Consider the following 21,245-nt stretch of genomic DNA (forward strand, 5'->3'; position numbering starts at 1 on the left):
ACAGATTAAACAGCGTTAAAGCGCTGCTAAAACGAGCTGCGCTTTAGCACCAACGTGGCCCCAGTGTGAAAGGGGTCTTCAGGCAAAGTTTTTTATTTAGTTTTGGACAGCGTGAAAAAGGATTAGAATCCTTATCCGGTTTATATTGCTGTCTTACTCCATTTGTCTTATTTGCCATGATCACTGAAAGTGAAAGAAAATACCAAAGTTTGGGTTACCCAGAGTAATAGAGGGGAAATCATCTTAAGGGGATTCCCTCAATTTCCAGGGATTTTCTCTCACTTCCTGTGTTGGCTATGGGACAGGAAGTGACGGTAAAACTCCCCAATTGGACAGAAATGGCAAAAAAAAAAAAAAGTTATGACTATAGTTCTACTTTAAACAGCTGTTACGCAGGCGCCGTATAGAGCCGACTAGCAGCTCTGCATGTTCGGCTTCTTTCGGAAACGCTTACGCAATACGGGGGGAGGTGCCTTAACCGCCGGGGGGAACTTTTTCCTGAAAGACGTCAATCATCTGGGCGACCTCCCAGATGAAATGACTCCTCAGAAAAGAAACGCCTACTCCCGCGGGGAGAAGTACCCGGAAGCCAGATTGGAAATATACATTATTCGGTATGTACAGCCTAAACAAAAAATAAAAATTGCGGACTGTACATGTTACAAGTCTAAAGAAGTTTCTCTGATAAAAATGTTATTTGGGTGAACCTCCGCTTTAACTGAAGCAACAATACAGGAAGATAACATACATTTCTCAGCCCTCCCACAGAGCCGATTGTTGTTCGATTGGCCACTGGAAAGCCTCCTGTACTGGAGGCGACTTGAAGTTGCCTTGTACTGTCCTGGAGGCGACTTGAAGTTGCCTTGTACTGTCCTGGAGGCGACTTGAAGTTGCCTTGCAAGTTGCCTGATGATTCATACTCAAGTCGTGTCCAAGTTGCCTCCCAAAGTCGTGCTGGAAGTCGTGTTGCCCCTGTGTGAATGGGCTCTTAGGCTTCATGTACATGAGACGTTTTTACAACCTCTCCTGAAAGATTTAAAGCGGATCTCCACTCTAAAGTGGAGTCCCGCTGATCGGAACCCTCCCCCCCTCCGGTGTCACATTTGACACCTTTCAGGGGGGAGGGGGGTGCAGATACCTGTCTACAGACAGGTATCTGCACCCACTTCCGGCCCTACGATACGGGCAAAGGACGGGTTTTTCCTCCGCTTCCCGTCGCCCCCCCCGTTGTATGCTGGGAACACTCGGCTCCCAGCACACAGCGGGAGCCAATCGGCGGGCGCAGCGCGACTCGCGCATGCGCCGTAGGGAACCGGGCAGTGAAGCCGGAGCGCTTCACTTCCTGGTTCCCTCACCGTGGATGGAGGGGGGAGCAGCAGGGTGACGAGCGATCGGCTCGTCATCTGCTGCAATCACCGCTGGACTCCAGGACAGGTAAGTGTCCTTATATTAAAAGTCAGCAGCTGCAGTATTTGTAGCTGCTGGCTTTTAATATGTTTTTTTAGTGGCACATCCTCTTTAACTTGACAGATCGTAACCCATGTTTAAAATGTCAGTTTTGCAACGTTTACATGCTGCGTTTGCGTTTAAAAAAATAAAAATGTATTTGTTTTTTAATGGGCAAAAATGAAAAACGCCTATAAAAAATGCTGCCAAATGCGGGTTGCTGCGCTTAGAAGCGTTTGGCATTTGAACAATTTTTTTTTTTTTTTTTTTTTTTTTTTTTAAGGCAAAAAAAGCCTAAAAAAAACGTACCTGTGTACATATACACATAAGATAACATTGAACGAGTTCAGGGGCAGTTGAAAAAAAAAAAGTGTCCAACTGCCTCTGAACGTCCGTTTAGCAGCAGCAGTGTACATTGGGCATTACCCTTCAACGTAAATTTTGCTCTTTGAGGGTGGAGATTGCGCTGGACTGACTTGATCAGTCATTGTTTGCAAGTAGGTGAAGAGGTAGGCATGCAAGGAAGAATTCACTTGGTGATGGACCCCATTAGGGCATGGGCTTCTGCCTGGAGGTACGGCCTTATGGTCTGGGAAAGTGGATGCAAAGAAGCGCCTAATATCCAGTAAATGTGGGTTTGAAAATAAATTTTATTTAGGGTAGCAACAAATAAATACAAGCCAACGCATTGTAGGGGTAAAGGGGCTCCTCCTTCAGGGCTTTTCAAAAGGTAAAAGGGTACACACAAACAATTATATAGAAAACTATAAATACCTGGAAATGGAAGATTACAGCTAAAAATTGAATTTGATATTTTGAAGAAAGGGGGGGCATTGGCTTTATTTTATTTGTTGCTACCCTAAATAAAATTCATTTTCAAACCCACATTTACTGGATATCGGGCACACCTTTACATCCACTTTCTGTCTATGTAATGTAAAGCCAGGTACACAGGAAGCGAATGTCGGGAGACATTTGCCGATTCAAAAGATGGTATGGCTTGCTGCGTTGGTAGACTCGACCGGTTTCGTGCTTTGACAGCGCTTCCTCACGGAGTCAGCAGTGTGGTTTGGACTGTAGGACAACATTAAACAATAAAACAAAGACAGATAAAAAAGATGCATCAGTTTGGATAACAACATTAATTATTATTGTTTAATGTTGTCCTACAGTCCAAACCACACTGCTGACTCCGTGAGGAAGCGCTGTCAAAGCGCGAAACCGGTCGAGTCTACCAACGCAGCAAGCCATACCATCGCAGACATACTTTTGCCTGCATTTCCATAACCTGACAGGATTACTAATTATGTTTATGCACTTTATTTCATTTCTTTTTGGAAGTGTTCAATCTCATTGTGGATACATTGTTACTTTATGTATGATTCCTATCAACGTTTATGGATAGGCTTGCCTAGTTAGCCTTTCAGATAGTTTTTTTGCTGGAAACGGCAATTAATTTTTTCCTTGTTCTATATACATTATGCTATTTTATATCTAAATAAACAAAAAACCTTTTAGAGAAAATCTCTCCTTGTGCGAATATATTCTGACCAACCAAAATGTGCCTAAAAAGTCCAAAAACTAGCCCTTAGTTATTTCCTTTATCATTTAATTAGGACGCGGCACTCTCTTTCTACTTTGTAATATCCACATGCACACTACATGTGAGGATATTGTCATCCCCCTTCTTTCAAATAAAGTTGGCGACTGGCTATTTGAGCACCGTTTGTACAAAATTATCATCAAAATCAGCATTAATAAAATAATTATTTTTATAACCATTAAATACACTGTGAACTTCTTTACACTTATGGACTTTGTACCATTTCATTTCAGTTTATGATTTTATATGATTTCACTTCTATATTTCTACGTAATATATTGGTGCTGCGCTAAGGGGTTCATCTTTATATGCTGAGGAAAGGTCCTCAGATTGAAGTGGTTATCTCCATTTGATTAGAAGCTTTTAAGGGCAGAGGAGAGATCTGGGGTCTATTAGACCCAAGATGTCTCAGTAAAAAGGAACCCGTCACTGCTCATTACATCGCAAGAGATGCTGTTCATCACTAGATAGATAAAAAGTAATTTGTAAGCATAAATACATTTTATGCCCCCCCCTTGATTTGTCATGTGTACCGTTACTGCAGAAAGCGATTGTCCCCAGAAAAGGAACATAGGGGAAATCTTCCAATGGGGACATCGGTTCTTGTGACAACTGGGAATTTTCTCACTTTGGAAGCAGTTTTTCTCACTTCTTGTTTAGGATATGAGAGTTAAAATGATACCCCGTCAAAGAGTAGTATCACATATTCCTGTATGAATTTTGCCTTCTGAATTTTTAAAGGCTTTATTCTATCCAACATACGGTTACTTATCTCGTTCTCACAGAGGGAGGCTATACAAAAAAGTTTGCCAATTAAATATATTTTCCAAAAAAAAAAAAAGACTGAAGTGTTTACTGTAAAAATGGATCACATCTGTATATACGCCAATTCAGTCAACACTATGGCAAGGTCTTGGTGACACACGATTTGAGTAGAGACGGGCCATTCTCGCACCAACAATCATTCTCTGTATGACATCTGCCTGACTCCCTTTATGGCTGAACTGCAGAGTGGGGATTGACTGATTAATCAGCGACGCCGATACTTCTAAAAATAATATCGGTATTGGTCAAAAAAAAAAAAAAAAAAACTGACAGATATTACTTCAAGGGGTTTTACCGGGGGGATGCTTGGAGCTGCAGGCATCACCCCGGTACTGTTCTTTAGAGCCGACGGGTCGGCTTTATTGTAATCACAACCATTGCGGCTCAGCAGCCACTTGGCTGTTATTACAAGCAGCGGGAGGGGACATTTACTTCCTGGGTTACTGGCATCTACAAAGGTTTTAAAAAATAAAGTATTCAAAAACACTGATCCTGACATTTTGAATACTTAGGAGTTCAGAGGAGGGGTTTGGGGTCTTATACCCCCCCCCCCCCCCGATCCCTCCATAAAGAGTACCTCTCACATGCCTATTACTGTCACAAAGGATGTTTACATTCCTTGTGACAGCAATAACAGTGATGGAAAAAAAATTATATAATATATATAAAAAAACGATATCGGTCAATCCCTACTACAGAGATTACTTTATTATCAAAATACGAAGTGATTTAAAAGCTTTTGTTGGCTGTCACTTCAAAAGGAAATATGTTGATATTAATCAGCTGGGGGGGGAAAAAAAGGGGGGGGGGGGGTGGATGCACGCAACAGGTTAAAATCATTAGTAACATGGAGGTTAAAAATGTTTATACAGTTTTAGCCTCAGACATGGTTCACACTAGCTGCAGTCAAGCTCTGTAGCAGCAGCCATATTTCCATTTGCATCTCAGGGCTCAGCTGCATTGTGTCAAAATACTGTATGTTGCAGTTTTAGCACTCCTGGGGGTGCTGCTGTACCCCCTGAAGATCCTACGGCTATAATGAAAATGGAGCCTTGGGTTATCATTCAAAAAAGAGATGCCCACTGCACATTAGCCAATGCATCCATCTTTGTTTTTTGGATAAACTCTATAGACTACCGGTATGTAAACTATAGAATATAAATAATATCTAGCGATCTAAGTATGCCCATTTACTGACTGTGCCGCTTATTTCAGGTAACCTTTGCTTTCTGAATGGTCACGATTTGCCATTCAGGTGCCCCCTGTGTGGTTGGGTTATGCGGTCCCTACCCCCAGGCTTTGCCACTAGATGCCCTGTGATCCGTTAATAAATGTGAGCACATTTACATATAGATACTCATACGATTGTCATTTATTATATTTTGACATTGATTGTATTTGTCACATATAGTACTGCCCTACTTATATATTGGGTCCTGAGGAAGCCAGAAATTACCAAAAGTAAACAGATTCTACAGTACATCTACATGCCATATGCTTAAACTTCTGGTATCTGTAGTAGGGTATTCATCTCAGTAATGGGACATGTTAGGGCATTTTATTATTTTATCCATGCGTTTTATTCTATACAAAGAAATGTATTCGGTTTTATAATAGTGCGTGGTCTCATTGAGCCTATAAAGTCCATTTATTTCTAGGCTGTGGTTAAGTTAGTCAAACTGCATCCTTTTTGGTGGCATCTATAGAATAATGTCTTTATTCCAACCCAACTATGTAACTGAGAAAAAATAAATAAATGCGCAGGTGCTTTGTACACACCCACTTGATGTAATAAAGTGACTTCATGGAAGGACAAGTTGCCTACTCTTTACACTATACAGTGAAACCTCGGGTTGCAAAAAAAGTGCTTAACGAGCGTTTCGTAATAAGAGCACTCCCTCCCCCCCCAAAATCCTGAGTCGGCTTGCGAGCGTTGTCTTGCAAAACGAGCAAGGTACAAGCCAATGCGGTGTGCAGTACTGTATTAGACCAGAGCTGCGGGGGAACTGGAGCAGATAAGAAATACTCTGTTCCCGAGCTGTCCTGAGCATTTCTGTTGCTCTCCGGCACCCCCCCACCTCTGGCCACATGCAGTATTGCATACCATAGAAGTCAATTCGGAACAAATTATTTTCATTGACTTCTATGGGGAAACTCGCTTTGATATGCAAGGGCTTTGGATTGTGAGCATTCGCCTGGAACGAATTATATTGCTCGTAATCCAAGGTTCAACTGAACCTCCTTACTACGTACCTATTTTTCGCTCTGCAAAATGCAGTCTCAGGTGGCAGAACGACAAATGTATGCACTGCACCAGGGAGCCATTATTTGGGAACAACTTTTACCAGCTTCTACCATAAGGCTACTGCTGATGGGTGAAAAAAAAAAAAAAAAAAACCCTCTACAAGAGCTTCTTCTTTTGAAACTAAAATCATTTTTTTTTAGGTTGGAGAAAAACTGCATTCAAAATTTCAAGTCCCCCCCTCCCAAAATAAGACAAAACAAAGTAAATTTTTTGCAGGCCAACCACTTCCTTCCACCATCAATACACACCAAAGAAACCTACCTATGGTCCCATTGGTACTTGGTCTAGAAGGCGAGCCCCCCCATGGATCAGGAAATGTTGCAGCAGGAGCCCAAGGGTCTGTTGTCTGTTTAGCTGCCATAGATGGACTTGAGGACCAAGGATCTTTGGTCTGCACACCGCCAGTAGTTGTGGCACCTTTAAAATATAAGAAGAAGAAAATTGTACGACCAGTATCAGTGACACACTTACTAATAAACATGCAAGTCAAGAAAAACCATAGGAAAATGGTGAACTGCTTATTTGATACCTGCAGGCTGATTTTGGCAAAAACTGAGACAACTTTAGGGCTCTTTCACACGTCCGCTCAGTTTTTTAGATCATTTTTTTTTTCATCAGTTGATCCGTTTTTCGTCTGTTAACGTCCGTTTTCCATCCGTTTTTTTTTTTTTTTTTTTTTTTTGGGCTTTTTACATATTTTGATGAAAAACGGATGTAAACGGATCGTCCGCTAACGTCCGTTTTTCTGACGGAAGAAAAAACCTACGTTAGGCTTACCGGTAACGGTATTTCTATGAACCTTCCAGGACGGCACCCGAGAGATGATGGCTCCTCCCTGCAGGAAACACAATCACATGACAGTTTAAAAAGCCCCACCCTTCCCCTTGCTCCCCAGTATGTAATAGAGTAATCCTGAACTGGTTCACAAGGGACGTAGTCCTTATAGGTACTTACCTTTTTCCCTCCACATAGGGCGGGAAGTAGGCCTGCCGTCCTGGAAGGTTCATAGAAATACCGTTACCGGTAAGCCTAACGTAGGTTTTCTCTTATCACCTTCCAGGACGGCACCCGAGAGGATAATCAAGTATACACAGGCCTACCTTCAGGGTGGGACCACAGCTTGTAGAACCTTTCGACCAAAGGCTAAGTCTTGCTGTGATAACATTTCCACACGATAGTGCTTCAGGAATGTGTGATGGCTGGACCAGGTAGCCGCGCTGCGGATTTGTTCCCAGGAGGCCCCTGCTTTCTCAGCCCAGGAAGTTGCCAAGGATCTAGTAGAGTGAGCCTTGATTTTACTGGGAGCAGTCGCTCCGGTGCATACGTAGGCTATGGATATAGCCTCTCTAATCCATCTTGAGACTGAGACCTTTGATGCCTGCAGTCCCTTCCTGGGCCCAGCATGTAGAACTAATAGGTGATTGGATCTCCTAAAACTCTTAGTTCTTTCTAGGTAAGTGAGAAGACACCTTCTTACGTCTAAGAAATGAAATTTCTTTTCTTTCTCGTTCTTTGGTTCAGAACAAAAGGACGGCAATATTATGTCTTGCGTCCTATTAAATAAGGATGCCACTTTCGGTAAATACAGGGGGTCTGCTCTAAGAGTGATCCTATCTGCCTGTACTCTCAGGAAGGGCTCTTTCATGGATAGCGCCTGCAAATCCCCTACCCTTCTGGCCGAAGTAATGGCTAACAAAAAAGTCAATTTTAAAGTTAGAAACTTAAGGGAAACCTCTTCCAGAGGTTCGAATGGGTGTATAGATAACGCCTCTAACACCCTAGTTAAGTCCCAAGGCGGACAGCTATGTTTCTGGACTGGAGACCCTCTTTCCCTGGCCAACAAGAAACGTCTAATCAGGTCCTCTTTGGCCAATCTTTTGTCAAGATAGACTGAGAGGGCCGCTATCTGGACCCGAAGGGTACTGACTTTTAGTCCCATGTCTACCCCATCCTGGAGGAAGTCCAGGATAACCGGGATAGAAGTTAAGGATACTTGTTTTTTCTTACCCCAGGAACAGAAGGTCTTCCACACCTTAAGGTAAATCTTTTGAGTTACTGATTTCCTGCTCATGAGAAGAGTACTAATGACCCTTTCTGAGCAGCCTTTGCGTTCTAAGATCTGGCGCTCACTAACCAGGCCGCTAGTTGAAAAAATTCCGGCTTGGGGTGAAGTACTGGGCCCTGCCTGAGGAGATCTGCCCTGTACGGGAGTTTTATTGGTTCCCTTATCGCCATGGATCTTAGGTTTGCGAACCAAGTTCTTCTTGGCCACCATGGTGCTATCAGAAGAATCTGGCCCGGGGACCTGCTGAGTTTTTGGAGAACTCGCGGGATAAGCATCACCGGCGGGAAAGCATAGGCCAGCCCGAAGTCCCAGGTCTGGGATAGTGCATCCAGACCCTCCGACTGTGGTTCCCTGGAAATCGAGAAGTACCTTCCCACTTTCCTGTTTTGTCGGTTGGCAAATAGGTCTATCTCTGGATTTCCGAAGAGCTGGACCAAAGTTTGAAAGACCTCTGGGTTCAGTTCCCATTCCTCCTGCCTCAGCTGGTAACGGCTGAGGAAATCCGCTTCTGCATTGTTCGTCCCCTTTATGTGTATGGCTGAAATGGAGACTACTCTTCCTTCTGCCCATTCCAAGATCTCCTTGGATAATTCTAATAGGGGGCTGGATCTGGTCCCTCCCTGGTGGCCTAGGTACGCTACCACTGTGGAATTGTCGGAGCTTACTAGGACTTCTCTGCCCCTGATGTCTTCCTGGAAGGCTATTAGGGCTTCCCCCACTGCTCTGAGTTCCCTGTAGTTGGATGACCTGCGAGCTAGTGAGCTGTCCCATTGCCCCTGAGCTTTTTTCTTTTCCAGGTGGGCGCCCCACCCCCAGGAACTGGCATCGGTGGTAACCTTCACTGGGTTCCACTGTGCCCATGGTCGCCCTTCCTTCAGGTTTTGGTGAAACGTCCACCACTCCAGGGAGGTCAGGACCTGGGGGGTGAGCAGAATGTCCTGGTCTAGGGACTCCCTCTTTTTGTCCCATGAGGACAGGAAGAAGAAATGCAGTGTCCTGGCATGAAGCTGCGCCCAGACCACTGCTGGAATGCTGGCTGACATAAGGCCTAAGACTCTCAGAACACTTCTTCTGGAGAGTCTGGGGTTCTTTTTTAGGGCCCCTGCCGCTGAGGCTAGCTTTAACACCTTGTCTTCTGGTAAGAAGAGCTTCTGCTGCCGAGTGTCCACTATATATCCCAGGAAGGTCTTGACCTGCTCTGGTTTGAGGGAGGATTTTTCTTTGTTGACTATCCACCCTAGACTCTCCAGGACTGCTATTACCCTGTTGGTGTCCAACGAGACCTGAATGGCAGACTTTCCTGATATCAGTAAGTCGTCCAGATAGGGTATAAGGGATATGCCCTGTAGGTGTAGAAATGCCGTAGCTTCCGCTAGGATTTTTGTGAATATTCTTGGGCTGGAAGTTAGCCCAAAGGGTAGTGCCCTGAACTGCCAGTGGAGGATTTCTCCTTCCACTACAACCGCAAACCTCAGGTATGCCTGGTGATCCACATGAATTGGTACGTGAAGGTAGACATCTTTGAGGTCTAGGGTCACCATGAAGGCTTCCTTCATGAGGTTCTTTCTTACCGAATAAATACTTTCCATAGTGAATTTTTTGTATTCCAGAAACTTGTTCAGGTTTCTCAGATTCACTATTAAACGGTATTTTCCAGAAGGTTTGCGAACCACGAATACATGGGAATAAAATCCCCGGTATTGCTGATCCTTTGGTACCGGCACTATCACTAGTTGTTCTGCTAACTCCCTTATGCCCTGTAAGAGGGCAGACCTCTTCAGAGCATCCCTGGGAAGATGTGTAAGCGTGACCATAGAGGGGGGTGTCGTCAGAAATTCTAGACGATAGCCCTTTTGAATTATTAGGCGAATGTAGGGACTGTTCGAAATTTCTTCCCATTGGGGAAGGAATTGGGACAGTCGACCCCCCACTTTGATCTCGGCGTCACTTGGATTGTTTGTCGCCGGTTTTTGGAGGAGGGAAAAGCAGGTTGTTCCTCTTATTCCCTTTACCAAAGTTCCAGCGCCTGTAAGGTTCCTTTTTGGCTTTTTGTTTACCCTGCCCCTGGGGGCCTCGAAAAGTTTTTTTGAAAACTTCTTTTTTGGGTTTAACTGGAAATTTTTTGCCTTTTTCTGATGACCTGGCCAGGACATCATCTAGGTCTTTGCCAAACAACAGGGAACCCTGAAAGGGGATACCACATAATTTACCCTTGGATGTTACATCTCCTTCCCAGGCTTTAATCCAAACTGCCCTCCTGGCTGAGTTAATGAGGGCTGCTGTTTTAGCTGATGCTCGTGCAGATTCAATTGCTGCATCTGCTAGGTAAGCAATCGCTTTCCTTATCACTGTAAGTGATTCAACTACTTCTTCTGCATCAGTATTCTGAGCCATGTGCTCGGTGAGCGTTTCCACCCATATATCGGTGTTCCTAGCTACGCATGCTGCTGCTAGAGCTGGACTCAGTGCTGCCGAGTTGGCCTCCCAAGCTTTTCTAAGGAGAGATTCTGCTCTACGGTCCATCAGATCCTTGATGTTACCCGCATCCTCAAAGGAGAGATCAGACAATTTAGTGACTTGCGACAAGGCCGCATCAAGTCTAGGGAGTTTAAAAAAGACCTCCTCGTCTTCCTGGGAGAAGGGAAACCTTCTTTTCCAGGTTTTTTGTTTGATAATCCTCCTTTCAGGATCTCTCCACTCCTGTAGGACTAATTCCTTGAGGGACTGGTGTAGGGGAAATACTTTAGATTGGGTGTCGCCCAAACCCCTATAGACCTTATCCTGTGCTGATGCTGCTTTAGGGGTCTCTGGTATCTCCTCTGTGGCGTAAATTGCCTGGAGGAGACCCTCCAGATCTTCCACGGCAAAGAGGTGTCTCCTAAGACGTGCGTCTTCCTGAGACTGACTAATTGGGTCCCCTTCTACCTCTCCTGAACTGTGCCGGGACCTGGGTAAGCTTGCTACCTCACTTTCTTCACCCTCTATCTCCCCCGGAGGGGGATTTTGCGGTGATGTGAAGAAGGCACTTGGGCCCCTAGAAAAGGGGTTTTCTTGTGAGGAAGTGCCTTCCCTGGGGGTAAGATCCTCTGTCCCAGTCTGAGCTGTCTGACCAGCTGCCTCCCGGAAAGCTTTTACTGTTGCTAACATTTCTGTTTGCATAGATGCAAGAAAATTCTTCATCATTGCAGCAGCCTCCTTCCCTGCTAAGGTATTAATACATTTGTAGCAGAAAGGCTTAGAGTAAGATTTGGGGAGTTTCTCTCTGCAATTCCCACATTTCTTAGAGGAACTATGCCCTGTAGCGGCAGGAGACTGAGCTGAGGCCTCCTGGGCTCCGCTGGGGGATTCTGAAAGACATGAGATATACACACATTACTCTGTCTTTTCCCAAGACTGCTGGCTGTACTGGGGAGGAGAGAAAGCAGACGAGAAGAAGGGCCAGATCCTGCACTGGTCGTTCCCTAAAAGTTTGGGAAATCTTCACTGCTTCCCTCCTCCCTTTCCAGGGGGATTCGTACTTACCGACCTCCGACCTGGATCTGCCAGCGGTCGCATCTGTCTTTCCGTCCTCTTCCATGAGGAGGGTGACTTGGTCCTGGCTGTCGGTACTCCTACACGAGTCGTCCACAAGCCGACCTGCCCACCGCTCAGCGCTGTCTCACGTTGCCGACCGGAACTTCCGGGTTACGCCGCCGGGAACCGCCCACTTCCTGTGATGCGGTTCCTGTTCCCAGAACGAGGCTTGGAACGCAGCATTTGAATTTTGAAGACCCGGGAACAGCCCTTTCGATGGCGGTGGTTTCAACAGCACTCAGTGATGGCTCACCTCCCCGCAGCTCAGAGCACTGGTGTGTATAGGGGGCGACCTGTGAGTTTGGACCGAAGTCTACAGGTTAGTTCAGCCCTCCCCGGCCTCCCTAAAACCTGTCTCACAGGGGTACCTTCGACCCTCCCCGGTCTCTAGGTTTTAACAAAAAAATAAACGTGTCGCTGTGTTCGGAGAAACACAATCAATACTGGGGAGCAAGGGGAAGGGTGGGGCTTTTTAAACTGTCATGTGATTGTGTTTCCTGCAGGGAGGAGCCATCATCTCTCGGGTGCCGTCCTGGAAGGTGATAAGAGAAATAGGGAACTTAATGCAGACGGATGCTAACGGACGTTAGCGGATGCTCATCCGCTAACGGACGTTAACCCATAGGGAAGCATTGCGGTCCGTTAACGGACGTCCAAAAAACGGACGAACGGAACGGACGTGTGAAAGAGCCCTTAGACTTCTACTGCCAAAAGTATAAAGAAATGTCACCCTTCGCCAGAAGGAAGGCTGATCAAGAAGGACGACATGAAAGATATTACATCCTGCTTGGACATGTATTAAATAAACCTGACAAGGCCCAACAGAATTTCAGTTTATTAAAAAACTCCCATCTTTAGCCCTTTTCTGCATATGCTGTTATTCTAGCCTTAGGGCTCTTTCACACGGAGCGGACCGTTTCTCGGTCCGCTCCGTGTGTCCGCCAAAGCTCAGCGGGGATCCCCGCTGAGCTGTCGGTGGATAGGGCGGTCCCCGCACACAGTGCAGGGACCGCCCTGTCTCTGCTCCGCTCTCCCCTATGGGGGACCGGATGCAGACGGTCCGTCTGCATCCGGTCCGTTCCGCCGAACGGAAGAAAAATAGGGTTTCTTCCGTTCGGAAAAGCGGAACCCGACTGACGCGGACGCTAGCGGATGCTCCATCCGCTAACGGACGCGTCCCCATAGGGATTCATTACAAGTCCGTTAACGGACTTGTAATGAACGGACAGACGGAGCGGACGTCTGAAAGGGGCCTTAACTGTGTAAATAGTATACTGATCCAGCATGCTGGTCTTTAAAGGCTCAGAAAGGTAAAGTACAGTGAGGGAAATTGTTAAGTGCAAACAGAATTTGGAGCAGCTGTGCATGGCAACCAATTTCCTTCCATTTTTCATGTTCAAAGATGAAGCTAGAAATGGATTGGTTACCAAGCATCACTGCGTCTGACTGTCTGCTTCAGTTTTAGTAAATTCCCCCCACTTATTTTTAGCACGCACATACTGCGTTATTACTCTATTCTGTGAAGTCTGAGTGCGGCCAAAATATAAAACCACAAAAATTTGCACAAAGGACATAACTTAAAGTCAGTAGGTGTCCCTTGTGCGGATGCCTTTTCCGTTGCGTAAAATCCTTCTCCACCCATGTCCCCCCACCCCTGCAATCTTCCAGTGAGATGAAGGTTAATAAAGAAAAAAAATAAATATTGGAGCGGTCACAGGGTTTCATTAAGAACATCCGATTATGCACGCACCCTCCATTTATAGAAGCTGTAGTACGGAGTCTATTAGCCAGATTCAGGAAGGGCGCCACATCTTTGAGGCGACGTAGCGCATCGTATTTACGCTACGCCGCCTTAAGTCAAAGAGGCAAGTACTGTATTTACAAAGCACTTGACTCCTAACTTACGGCGGCGTAGCGTAAATGGGTACATGGTAAGCGCGCCTAATTCAAATGAGGATGGGGGGGCGTGTTTTATGGAAATGATTGGTGACCCGACGTGATTGACGTTTTTTACGAACGGCGCATGCGCCGTCCGTGTACTTATCCCAGTGTGCATTGCTCCAAAGTAAGCACATATTGGTTTCGACGTGAGCGTAAATTACTTCCAGCACCATTCACGGACGACTTACGCAAACAACGTAAAATGTTCAAATTTCGACGCAGGAACGACGGCCATACTTAACATTGGCTAGGCCAACTATTTGTTGGAATAACTTTACGCCGGAAAACGCCTTACGTAAACCGCGTATCTTTACTGTGGCGGGCGCACGTACGTTCGTGAATCGGCATATCTAGTCATTTACATATTCTACGCCGAACTCAACGGAAGCGCCACCTAGCGGCCCCGCGGAAAAATTGCACCCTAAGATACGACGGCGCAGGCCGTCGTATCTTAGCTAGGTTTAAGTGTATCTCAGTTTGAGCACACACTTAAACTTACGACGGCTTAGATTCCGAGTTACGTCGGCGTATCTACTGATACGCCGGCGCAACTCTTTGTGAATCTGGCTATATGAATGGAGGAGCTGGGTGGAAAGGACAGCTCCCAGAGTTCTATTAACACCCGCCATGTAGGTAGATTGCGGTGGCAGGGGTTGGAGTTAGTATATGGAAGGAGGAGGATTTCACCTAATAGAAAGAGGCATCAGCACAAGTGACACATCCTACTAAATACTAAGAAAGTATTAGGCTTAATTTCCACTGACGTTTTTACAGCCACTTTTCTGAGCGTTTTTTACAGCTTAAAAACGCCTGTCCGTGTTATTCTATGGCATCATGCCCACATAGGCGCTTTTGAGCTGCAAATGGCATAGGCGTTTTTGAGCTGTAAAAAAAACGCAGGACCAGGGCGTTCTGAAGCTCCAGAGTAGAGCTGTAAAAACGCCAGACGTTAAAAACGCTCAAAAACGCTACCGCAGCATTTTTAAAAATTTTTTTTTTTTTTTTTACAAAACCAACATGGACAGGCGTTTTTAAGCTGTAAAAAAGGCTAACAGTGGCTGTAAAAACGCCAGTGGAAATTAAGCCTAAAATGCCATTATGTAGTTTGCTATCCAGCCATAAGGTGAAGTGCCAATCTTTTCACGTCGTTAGCATGATTCTTTACAGCTGTGCTAAATGAGGACTCAAATGAGTCAATTGAGCAGTGATCTTTCCCATATTAGAGGGCCAAGTCTAATGCTGGCCATACACTATACGAAAAATCGGGTCGTTCAGACAGTACGTTCGTTTTTCAAACAGTTAATGGGCACAAAATCGATAATCGTTGGGTCGTTTTTGAGCCGAAGAAATGAAGGACAAGTTTGGAAATTTACTGCCGAACGATAAAGCGGACGGTTAATGCGTTTCCTGTCCGTACTTTCTGCACTAGGTATATGTAAAAAAATAAAAAAAATAAAAATTTGTGTCCACTGAACGATTTATCGGTCATTACATGATGGCACTATCGTTTGCGCTCACGACCGAACGTTCGTTTTTCGAAAGTTCGTGCGGACTATTTTATGTGGAGTTTATGGCCAACATAAGTTTTTAACTGGGGAAAAAAAAAAAAAAATGAATAAGGAATGAGATAGAGATATCCATCTCCAAAACCTTTAAGTAACAGTGAACAAAAAAGTTACTAGCTACAAAGTGAGGTCCCCTTACTGCAAACTAAAACCCCCAATATATAGAGATATAAATATGAAAGAAACCGATTAATGGTAAATTACCGAAGCATAGAACTATAAAAAAAAAAAAAAAAAAAAAAAAATGAATTTTACTTGCTACTAATAAATCCAATTAAAGATGCATAACAGTATTAAAAAAGGAAACATTTTAAGTGTACACATTTTTTCAACCCAGGTGGATGGTAGTCTTTTACCACTTACTGCCGGCCGTACGACTATATACGGCCGCAGTGTGGTTGCCAATTGCCGGGAGGCCATCTATATACGGCCTCCAGCCACTAGGGGGGGGGTGCGTGAGCGCCGGCGGCACGCACGTGCCCGCAGAATCACCGAGATGCAAATGTGCGTGCCTGGCGACAGTGATGTCCGCCAGGCACCCGCAATTGGCGATTACACAGACAAGGACGTGGATCTGTGTGTGTAAACACACAGATCCACGTCCCGTCAGGGAGAGAGGAGACCGATCTGTGTCCCTTGTACATAGGGACACAGATCGGTCACCTCCCCCACAGTTAGAAACACTATGCAGGGTACACATTTAACCCCTTCCCTGCCAGTCACAGTAATTAGTGCATATTTATAGCACTGATCGCAGTATAAATGTGAATGGTGGCAAAAATGTGTCAAAAGTGTCCGATGTGTCCGCCATAATGTCGCAGTCCCAATAAAAATTGCAGATCGCCGCCATTACTAGTAAAAAAAATAAAAAATTCTGTCCCCTATTTTGTAGGCGCTATAACTTTTGCGTAAACCAGTCACTTATTGCGATTTTACCAAAAATATGTAGAAGAATATGTATAGGCCTAAACTGAGGGAAAAAAATTATTATTTTTTTTAATTGGGCTATTTATTATAGCAAGTAAAAAATAAATATTGATTTTTTTTTCAAAATTGTCGCTCTTTTGTTTAAAAATAAAAACCGCAGAGGTGATCAAATACCACCAAAAGAAAGCTCTACTTGTTGGGGGGGGAAAAAAAAGGACGTCAATTTTGTTTGAGAGCCACATCGCACGACTGCACAATTGTCAGTTAAAGCGACGCAGTGCCGGAAGCTGAAATTTCACCTGGGCAGGAGGGGGGTATAAGCAAGTGGTTAAAGAATATACCAACTTTGTTTAACATGTTAAAATGATTGAATCAAATGGTATTTTTTTTTTTTTTTTTAATTAGTAGCCTCGTCTTACCACTCCTATATGACCACAGGTAACATGGTATGGGAACTCCTGGGGTGGGCCTCAGCGCTCATAGAAACCATTGTAAGTTTATGACCATTGATTGTTGGTTATATAAAATTGGAAGCATATAGTGTTTGGAATGTATATAAGCATGGAACAATACAAGTCCATCCAGTCTTAACACATGTTCATACGCTATTTAGAGTGTGCTCATTAAAAGCACCAACAGAGAGAACATAGTTCTAATTGTTTAACATGTATAGGAACAGACTACTGAGTGTGAAGCCTCTTAAAGCGGTTCTCCACCCTAAAGTGGAGTCCCGCTGATCGGAACCCTCCCCCCCTCCGGTGTCACATTTGACACCTTTCAGGGGGGAGGGGGGTGCAGACACCTGTCTAAAGACAGGTATTTGCACCCATTTCCGGCCACACGCTACGGGCGAAAGACGGGCATTCCATCACATCCCGTCTGTCGCCCGTTGTGTGCTGGGAACACTCGGCTCCCAGCACACAGCGTGTGAGCCAATCGGCGGGCGCAGCGCGACTTGCGCATGCGCCGTAGGGAACCGGGCAGTGAAGCCGCAGCGCTTCACTTCCTGGTTCCCTCAGCGTGGATGGCGGGGGGAGCAGCAGAGTGACGAGCGATCGCTCGTGCTCTGCTGCGATCGGCGCTGGACTCCAGGACAGGTAAGTGTCCTAATATTAAAAGTCAGCAGCTGCAGTATTTCTAGCTGCTGGCTTTTAATATTTTGTTCCCATGGCACATCCGCTTTAAGGAGAAAAAAAAAAAAAAAAAAAAAACACGTTTAGAAACCACATAAGCAACTATCCATTTAACCTCTTTCCCACCGGGCTTGTTTTTCAGATTCGGTGTTTACGAGACTAAAACAGTTTTTTTTGCTAGAAAATTACTTAAAACCCCCAAACATTATATATATATTTTTTCTAATACCCTAGAGAATAAAATGGCAGTCATTGCAATACTTTTTGTCACACCGTATTTGCGCAGCGGTCTTACAAGCGCACTTTTTTTGGAAAAATAAATCACTTTTTTTTAATTAAAAAAATAAGACAACAATAAATTTGGCCCAATTTTTTTAGATATTGTGCAAGATAATGTTATGCCGAGTAAAATGATACCCAACATGTCACGCTTAAAAATTGCGCCCGCTCGTGGCATGACGTCAAACTTTTACCCTGAAAAATCTCGATAGGCGACGTTTAAAAAAATTCTACAAGTTGCATTTTTTGAGTTACAGAGGAGGTCTAGGGCTAGAATTATTGCTCTCGCTCCAACGATCGCGGCGATACCTCACTTGTGTGGTTTGAACACCGTTTTCATATGCGGTCGCTACTCGCGTATGCGTTCGCTTCTGTGCGCAAGCTCGACGGGGCACTTTAAAAAATTTTTTTGGTTTTCTTATTTAGGTAATAATTTTTTACACTGAAATAAAAAAAAAAATAAAAAAAAAAATTGATCACTTTTATTCCTATTACAAGGAATGTAAACATCCCTTGTAATAGAAAAAAGCATGACAGGTCCTCTTAAATATAAGATCTGGGGTCAAAAAGACCTCAGATCTCATATTTAGATTTAAATGCAAAAAAAATTGAAACGGTCATTTTTTCAAATGACAAAAAAAAAAAAAGAAGGTTGCTTTAAGACGCTAGGTGGGACTGACGTTTTGACGTCACTTCCACGCCAGCAGAGCTATGGGGACGGGTGAAGGAAATTTTTCCTTCACTCGCAACCCCAGTCACTTGCCGAACAGTCCCGATCGCCTCCGCCGCTACCGACGGCTCCGGTAAGCGGCGGGAGGGGGCCCCTCCCCCGCCACCGATAACGGTGATCTCGCGGCGAATCTGCCGCGGAGACTGCCGTTATCGTGTACACCACCGCCCACTGAAAAGATGGATACCTCGGTTGTGGCAGCAGCTGCTGCCGTTACCGAGATATCCATCTTTAAAAACAGGACGTCTTTTGGACATAGGCCGGTGGTCAAGAGGTTAAAAACCAAACATGTTTATAAAAACTAAATGCAACAATAAAACCGACAGCATTTATCAAGAAAGCCTGTTCATTTAAGAGCAAGAAACTTGGGATTCACAGCTATAAGCATTTATAGTTTACGCAAAACATTTCTGTTTTCCTGCTTTGACCCACACAGTTACACGTTTAAAAAAGCACCTACCCCCTGGATTCCACGGATCGGAGACAGACTTTGCTTCGATGGAAGAAACTGCTGGTTTCCCTGCCCATGGGTCGCTAGCTGTACTGGCAGGCTGGACACCAGCACCCCATGGATCTGTGCTTGCACCCGTGGCAACCGGAGGGCCTCCCCAGGGGTCTGACACGACAGGTACTGTAGAAGTTGCAACTGCCCCTGCCCAAGGGTCTGAAGGAGGAGCAGCTGTTGATCCCCATGGATCTGATGAAGCGGCTGCAGCAGGTGGAGAGCTGAACACATCTGCCAAGTCCATTAGGGAAGACTGAAACAAACCATATATAGGAGTTTAAAAAAAAATAAAGAAAATCAGAAAGAAATATTATGTGGGCATAGACTTAGAGAGGTTTCACAAAAAGGGGACAGGTTATCTTGAGAAGGCAAACCAAGAAATACTGATTATTCCCATGGGCTAGAAAGGTTGACTGAAGCAAGAGAAGTCAGTGAAGGCAAGCATCGGTAGGTGGGCCAAATGTTTCATCAAGAGTAGAGATGAGCTTGGCCACCCTCCAAACTTCTCCAAGTGAACTTTTTTTTATGTCTTATTTTTACGTCTGCAGGCTGGGTCAATCGGTAACAGAGATGGGATAATGGTGACATCAGTGCCCAGGTGTTATCTACTGAGAAAATCTGCCGTTAGATCCAAGCCGACCATAGATGTTCAAATCTCAGATGGTTCAGCATGGACAGGCTGATGGTATGTTTATCGATTGATCAACTTGGGTACAACCGCCAAGACTTATTTTTAATTTTATTTTTTTATGTGATTATCGCCAGTGGCTATGGCTGCGTGCAATAATCATCGTTCTCCCACCAAGGATGACTCCCCGTGCCCCTCTGCTCTGTGGGAAAGATTATCCTATGAATTGCTGTCTGTGTTGATGGGGAAACATAGCAATTTTCTTTCCTGCAACCCACGTTTGCAGTAATAAAAAAAAAAAAAAAACCTGCACCACCTATGGCCGGTTTTACACCCTAGTTGTGGGAAATGCAAAACTTGCTAAAACATGAACCACCCAGGGGAGAGCTTATGGCTCAGGAGAATACATTGACTCTCCCAAGTTCACTAAATATAACTGAGCAGATACAGGGTAGAGGGGGGTTACAAGCTTAACCACTTCCATACCATGCACTTACGCACCTTCCCGCCCAAGCCAATTTTCAGCTTTCAGCACTGACGCACTTTGAATGGCAATTGCGCGGTCATGCTACACTGTACCCAAACAAAATTGGCGTCCTTTTTTCCCCACAAATAGAGCTTTCTTTTGGTGGTATTTGATCACCTCTGCGATTTTTTTTTTTTGCGCAACAACTAAAAAAAGACTGAAAATTTTGAAAAAAAATTACGTTTTTATTTTTTTCTGTTAATTTTTTTGTAAATACGTTTTTCTCTTTCAATTACGGGCACCGAATTGGCGGCACTGATGGGCACCGATGAGATGGCACTGATGGGCACCGATGAGGTGGCACTGATGGGCACCGATGAGGTGGCACTGATGGGCACCGATGAGGTGGCACTGATTGGCGGCGCTGGTATGCGGCACAGATGGGCACTGGATACTTATGGGTGGCACTGATGGACACTGTGGGGTGGCACTGATGGACACTGTGGGGTGGCACTGATGGACACTGTGGGGTGGCACTGATGGACACTGTGGGGTGGCACTGATGGACACTGTGGGGTGGCACTGATGGACACTGGGGTGGCACTGATTTTCCCAGGTTGCCAGTCAGTTCCCATTTGTGGGCACTGATTGGCTTTTTTATTTTTTTTGCCCACCCTGGTGGTCCAGGGTGGGCATCCCTGGTGGTCCAGTGTGGAGATCCGAGGGGGGGCTGCGCTGATAAACAATGAGCGCGAACCCCCCCTGTCAGGAGAGCCACCGATCGGCTCTCCTATACTCGCGTCTGTCAGACGTGAGTGAGGAAGAGCCATCGACGGCTCTTCCTGTTTACATCGTGATCAGCCGAGGTTGGACACGGCTGATCACGTGGTAAAGAGTCTCCGCCGGAGGCTCTTTACCGAGATCGGTGATGCAGGGTGTCAGACTGACACCCCGCATCACCGATCGCCGCGCTGCGCGCCCCCACGGGCGCGCGGCATGAAATCCTGCAGGACATCCATGGACGTCCTGTCAGGATTTCACAACCACTTTCACAACCCCAGGCGTAAATCGGCTATAGGCCGGGCGGGAAGTGGTTAAAGGGCAGGCCTTCAGTTTTCTATGTGCCTAGTGTCCATTTACCCTGTAGGCAAAGATATAACCCTAGGTTTCTTACCATCAAGCTGCATCCCTCACAGAAATCAGTGATTTTTAGCAATTGGGTTTACACCTGCCTAGTTAGATTTTAACTATACT

At 45.2% G+C, this 21,245-nt stretch overlaps 1 protein-coding gene across 9 annotated transcripts in view; it reads right to left on the reverse strand.

Moving 5' to 3' along the window:
* EPN1 (epsin 1) overlaps positions 1-21,245 on the reverse strand; it is a 103,192-nt gene that overhangs the window by 22,861 nt on the left and 59,086 nt on the right. For all 9 annotated transcript variants that reach the window (XM_040325603.1, XM_040325600.1, XM_040325597.1 and 6 more), the window contains 2 exons: positions 18,853-19,150; positions 6,441-6,596 (listed from right to left, as the gene is read on the reverse strand). In XM_040325603.1, the coding sequence (XP_040181537.1) occupies positions 6,441-6,596; positions 18,853-19,150 (454 nt within the window). The remainder of the gene's footprint in view (positions 1-6,440; positions 6,597-18,852; positions 19,151-21,245) is intronic.

This window comes from Rana temporaria, chromosome 10, assembly GCF_905171775.1.
Source record: "Rana temporaria chromosome 10, aRanTem1.1, whole genome shotgun sequence".
NCBI lineage: Eukaryota > Metazoa > Chordata > Amphibia > Anura > Ranidae > Rana > Rana temporaria.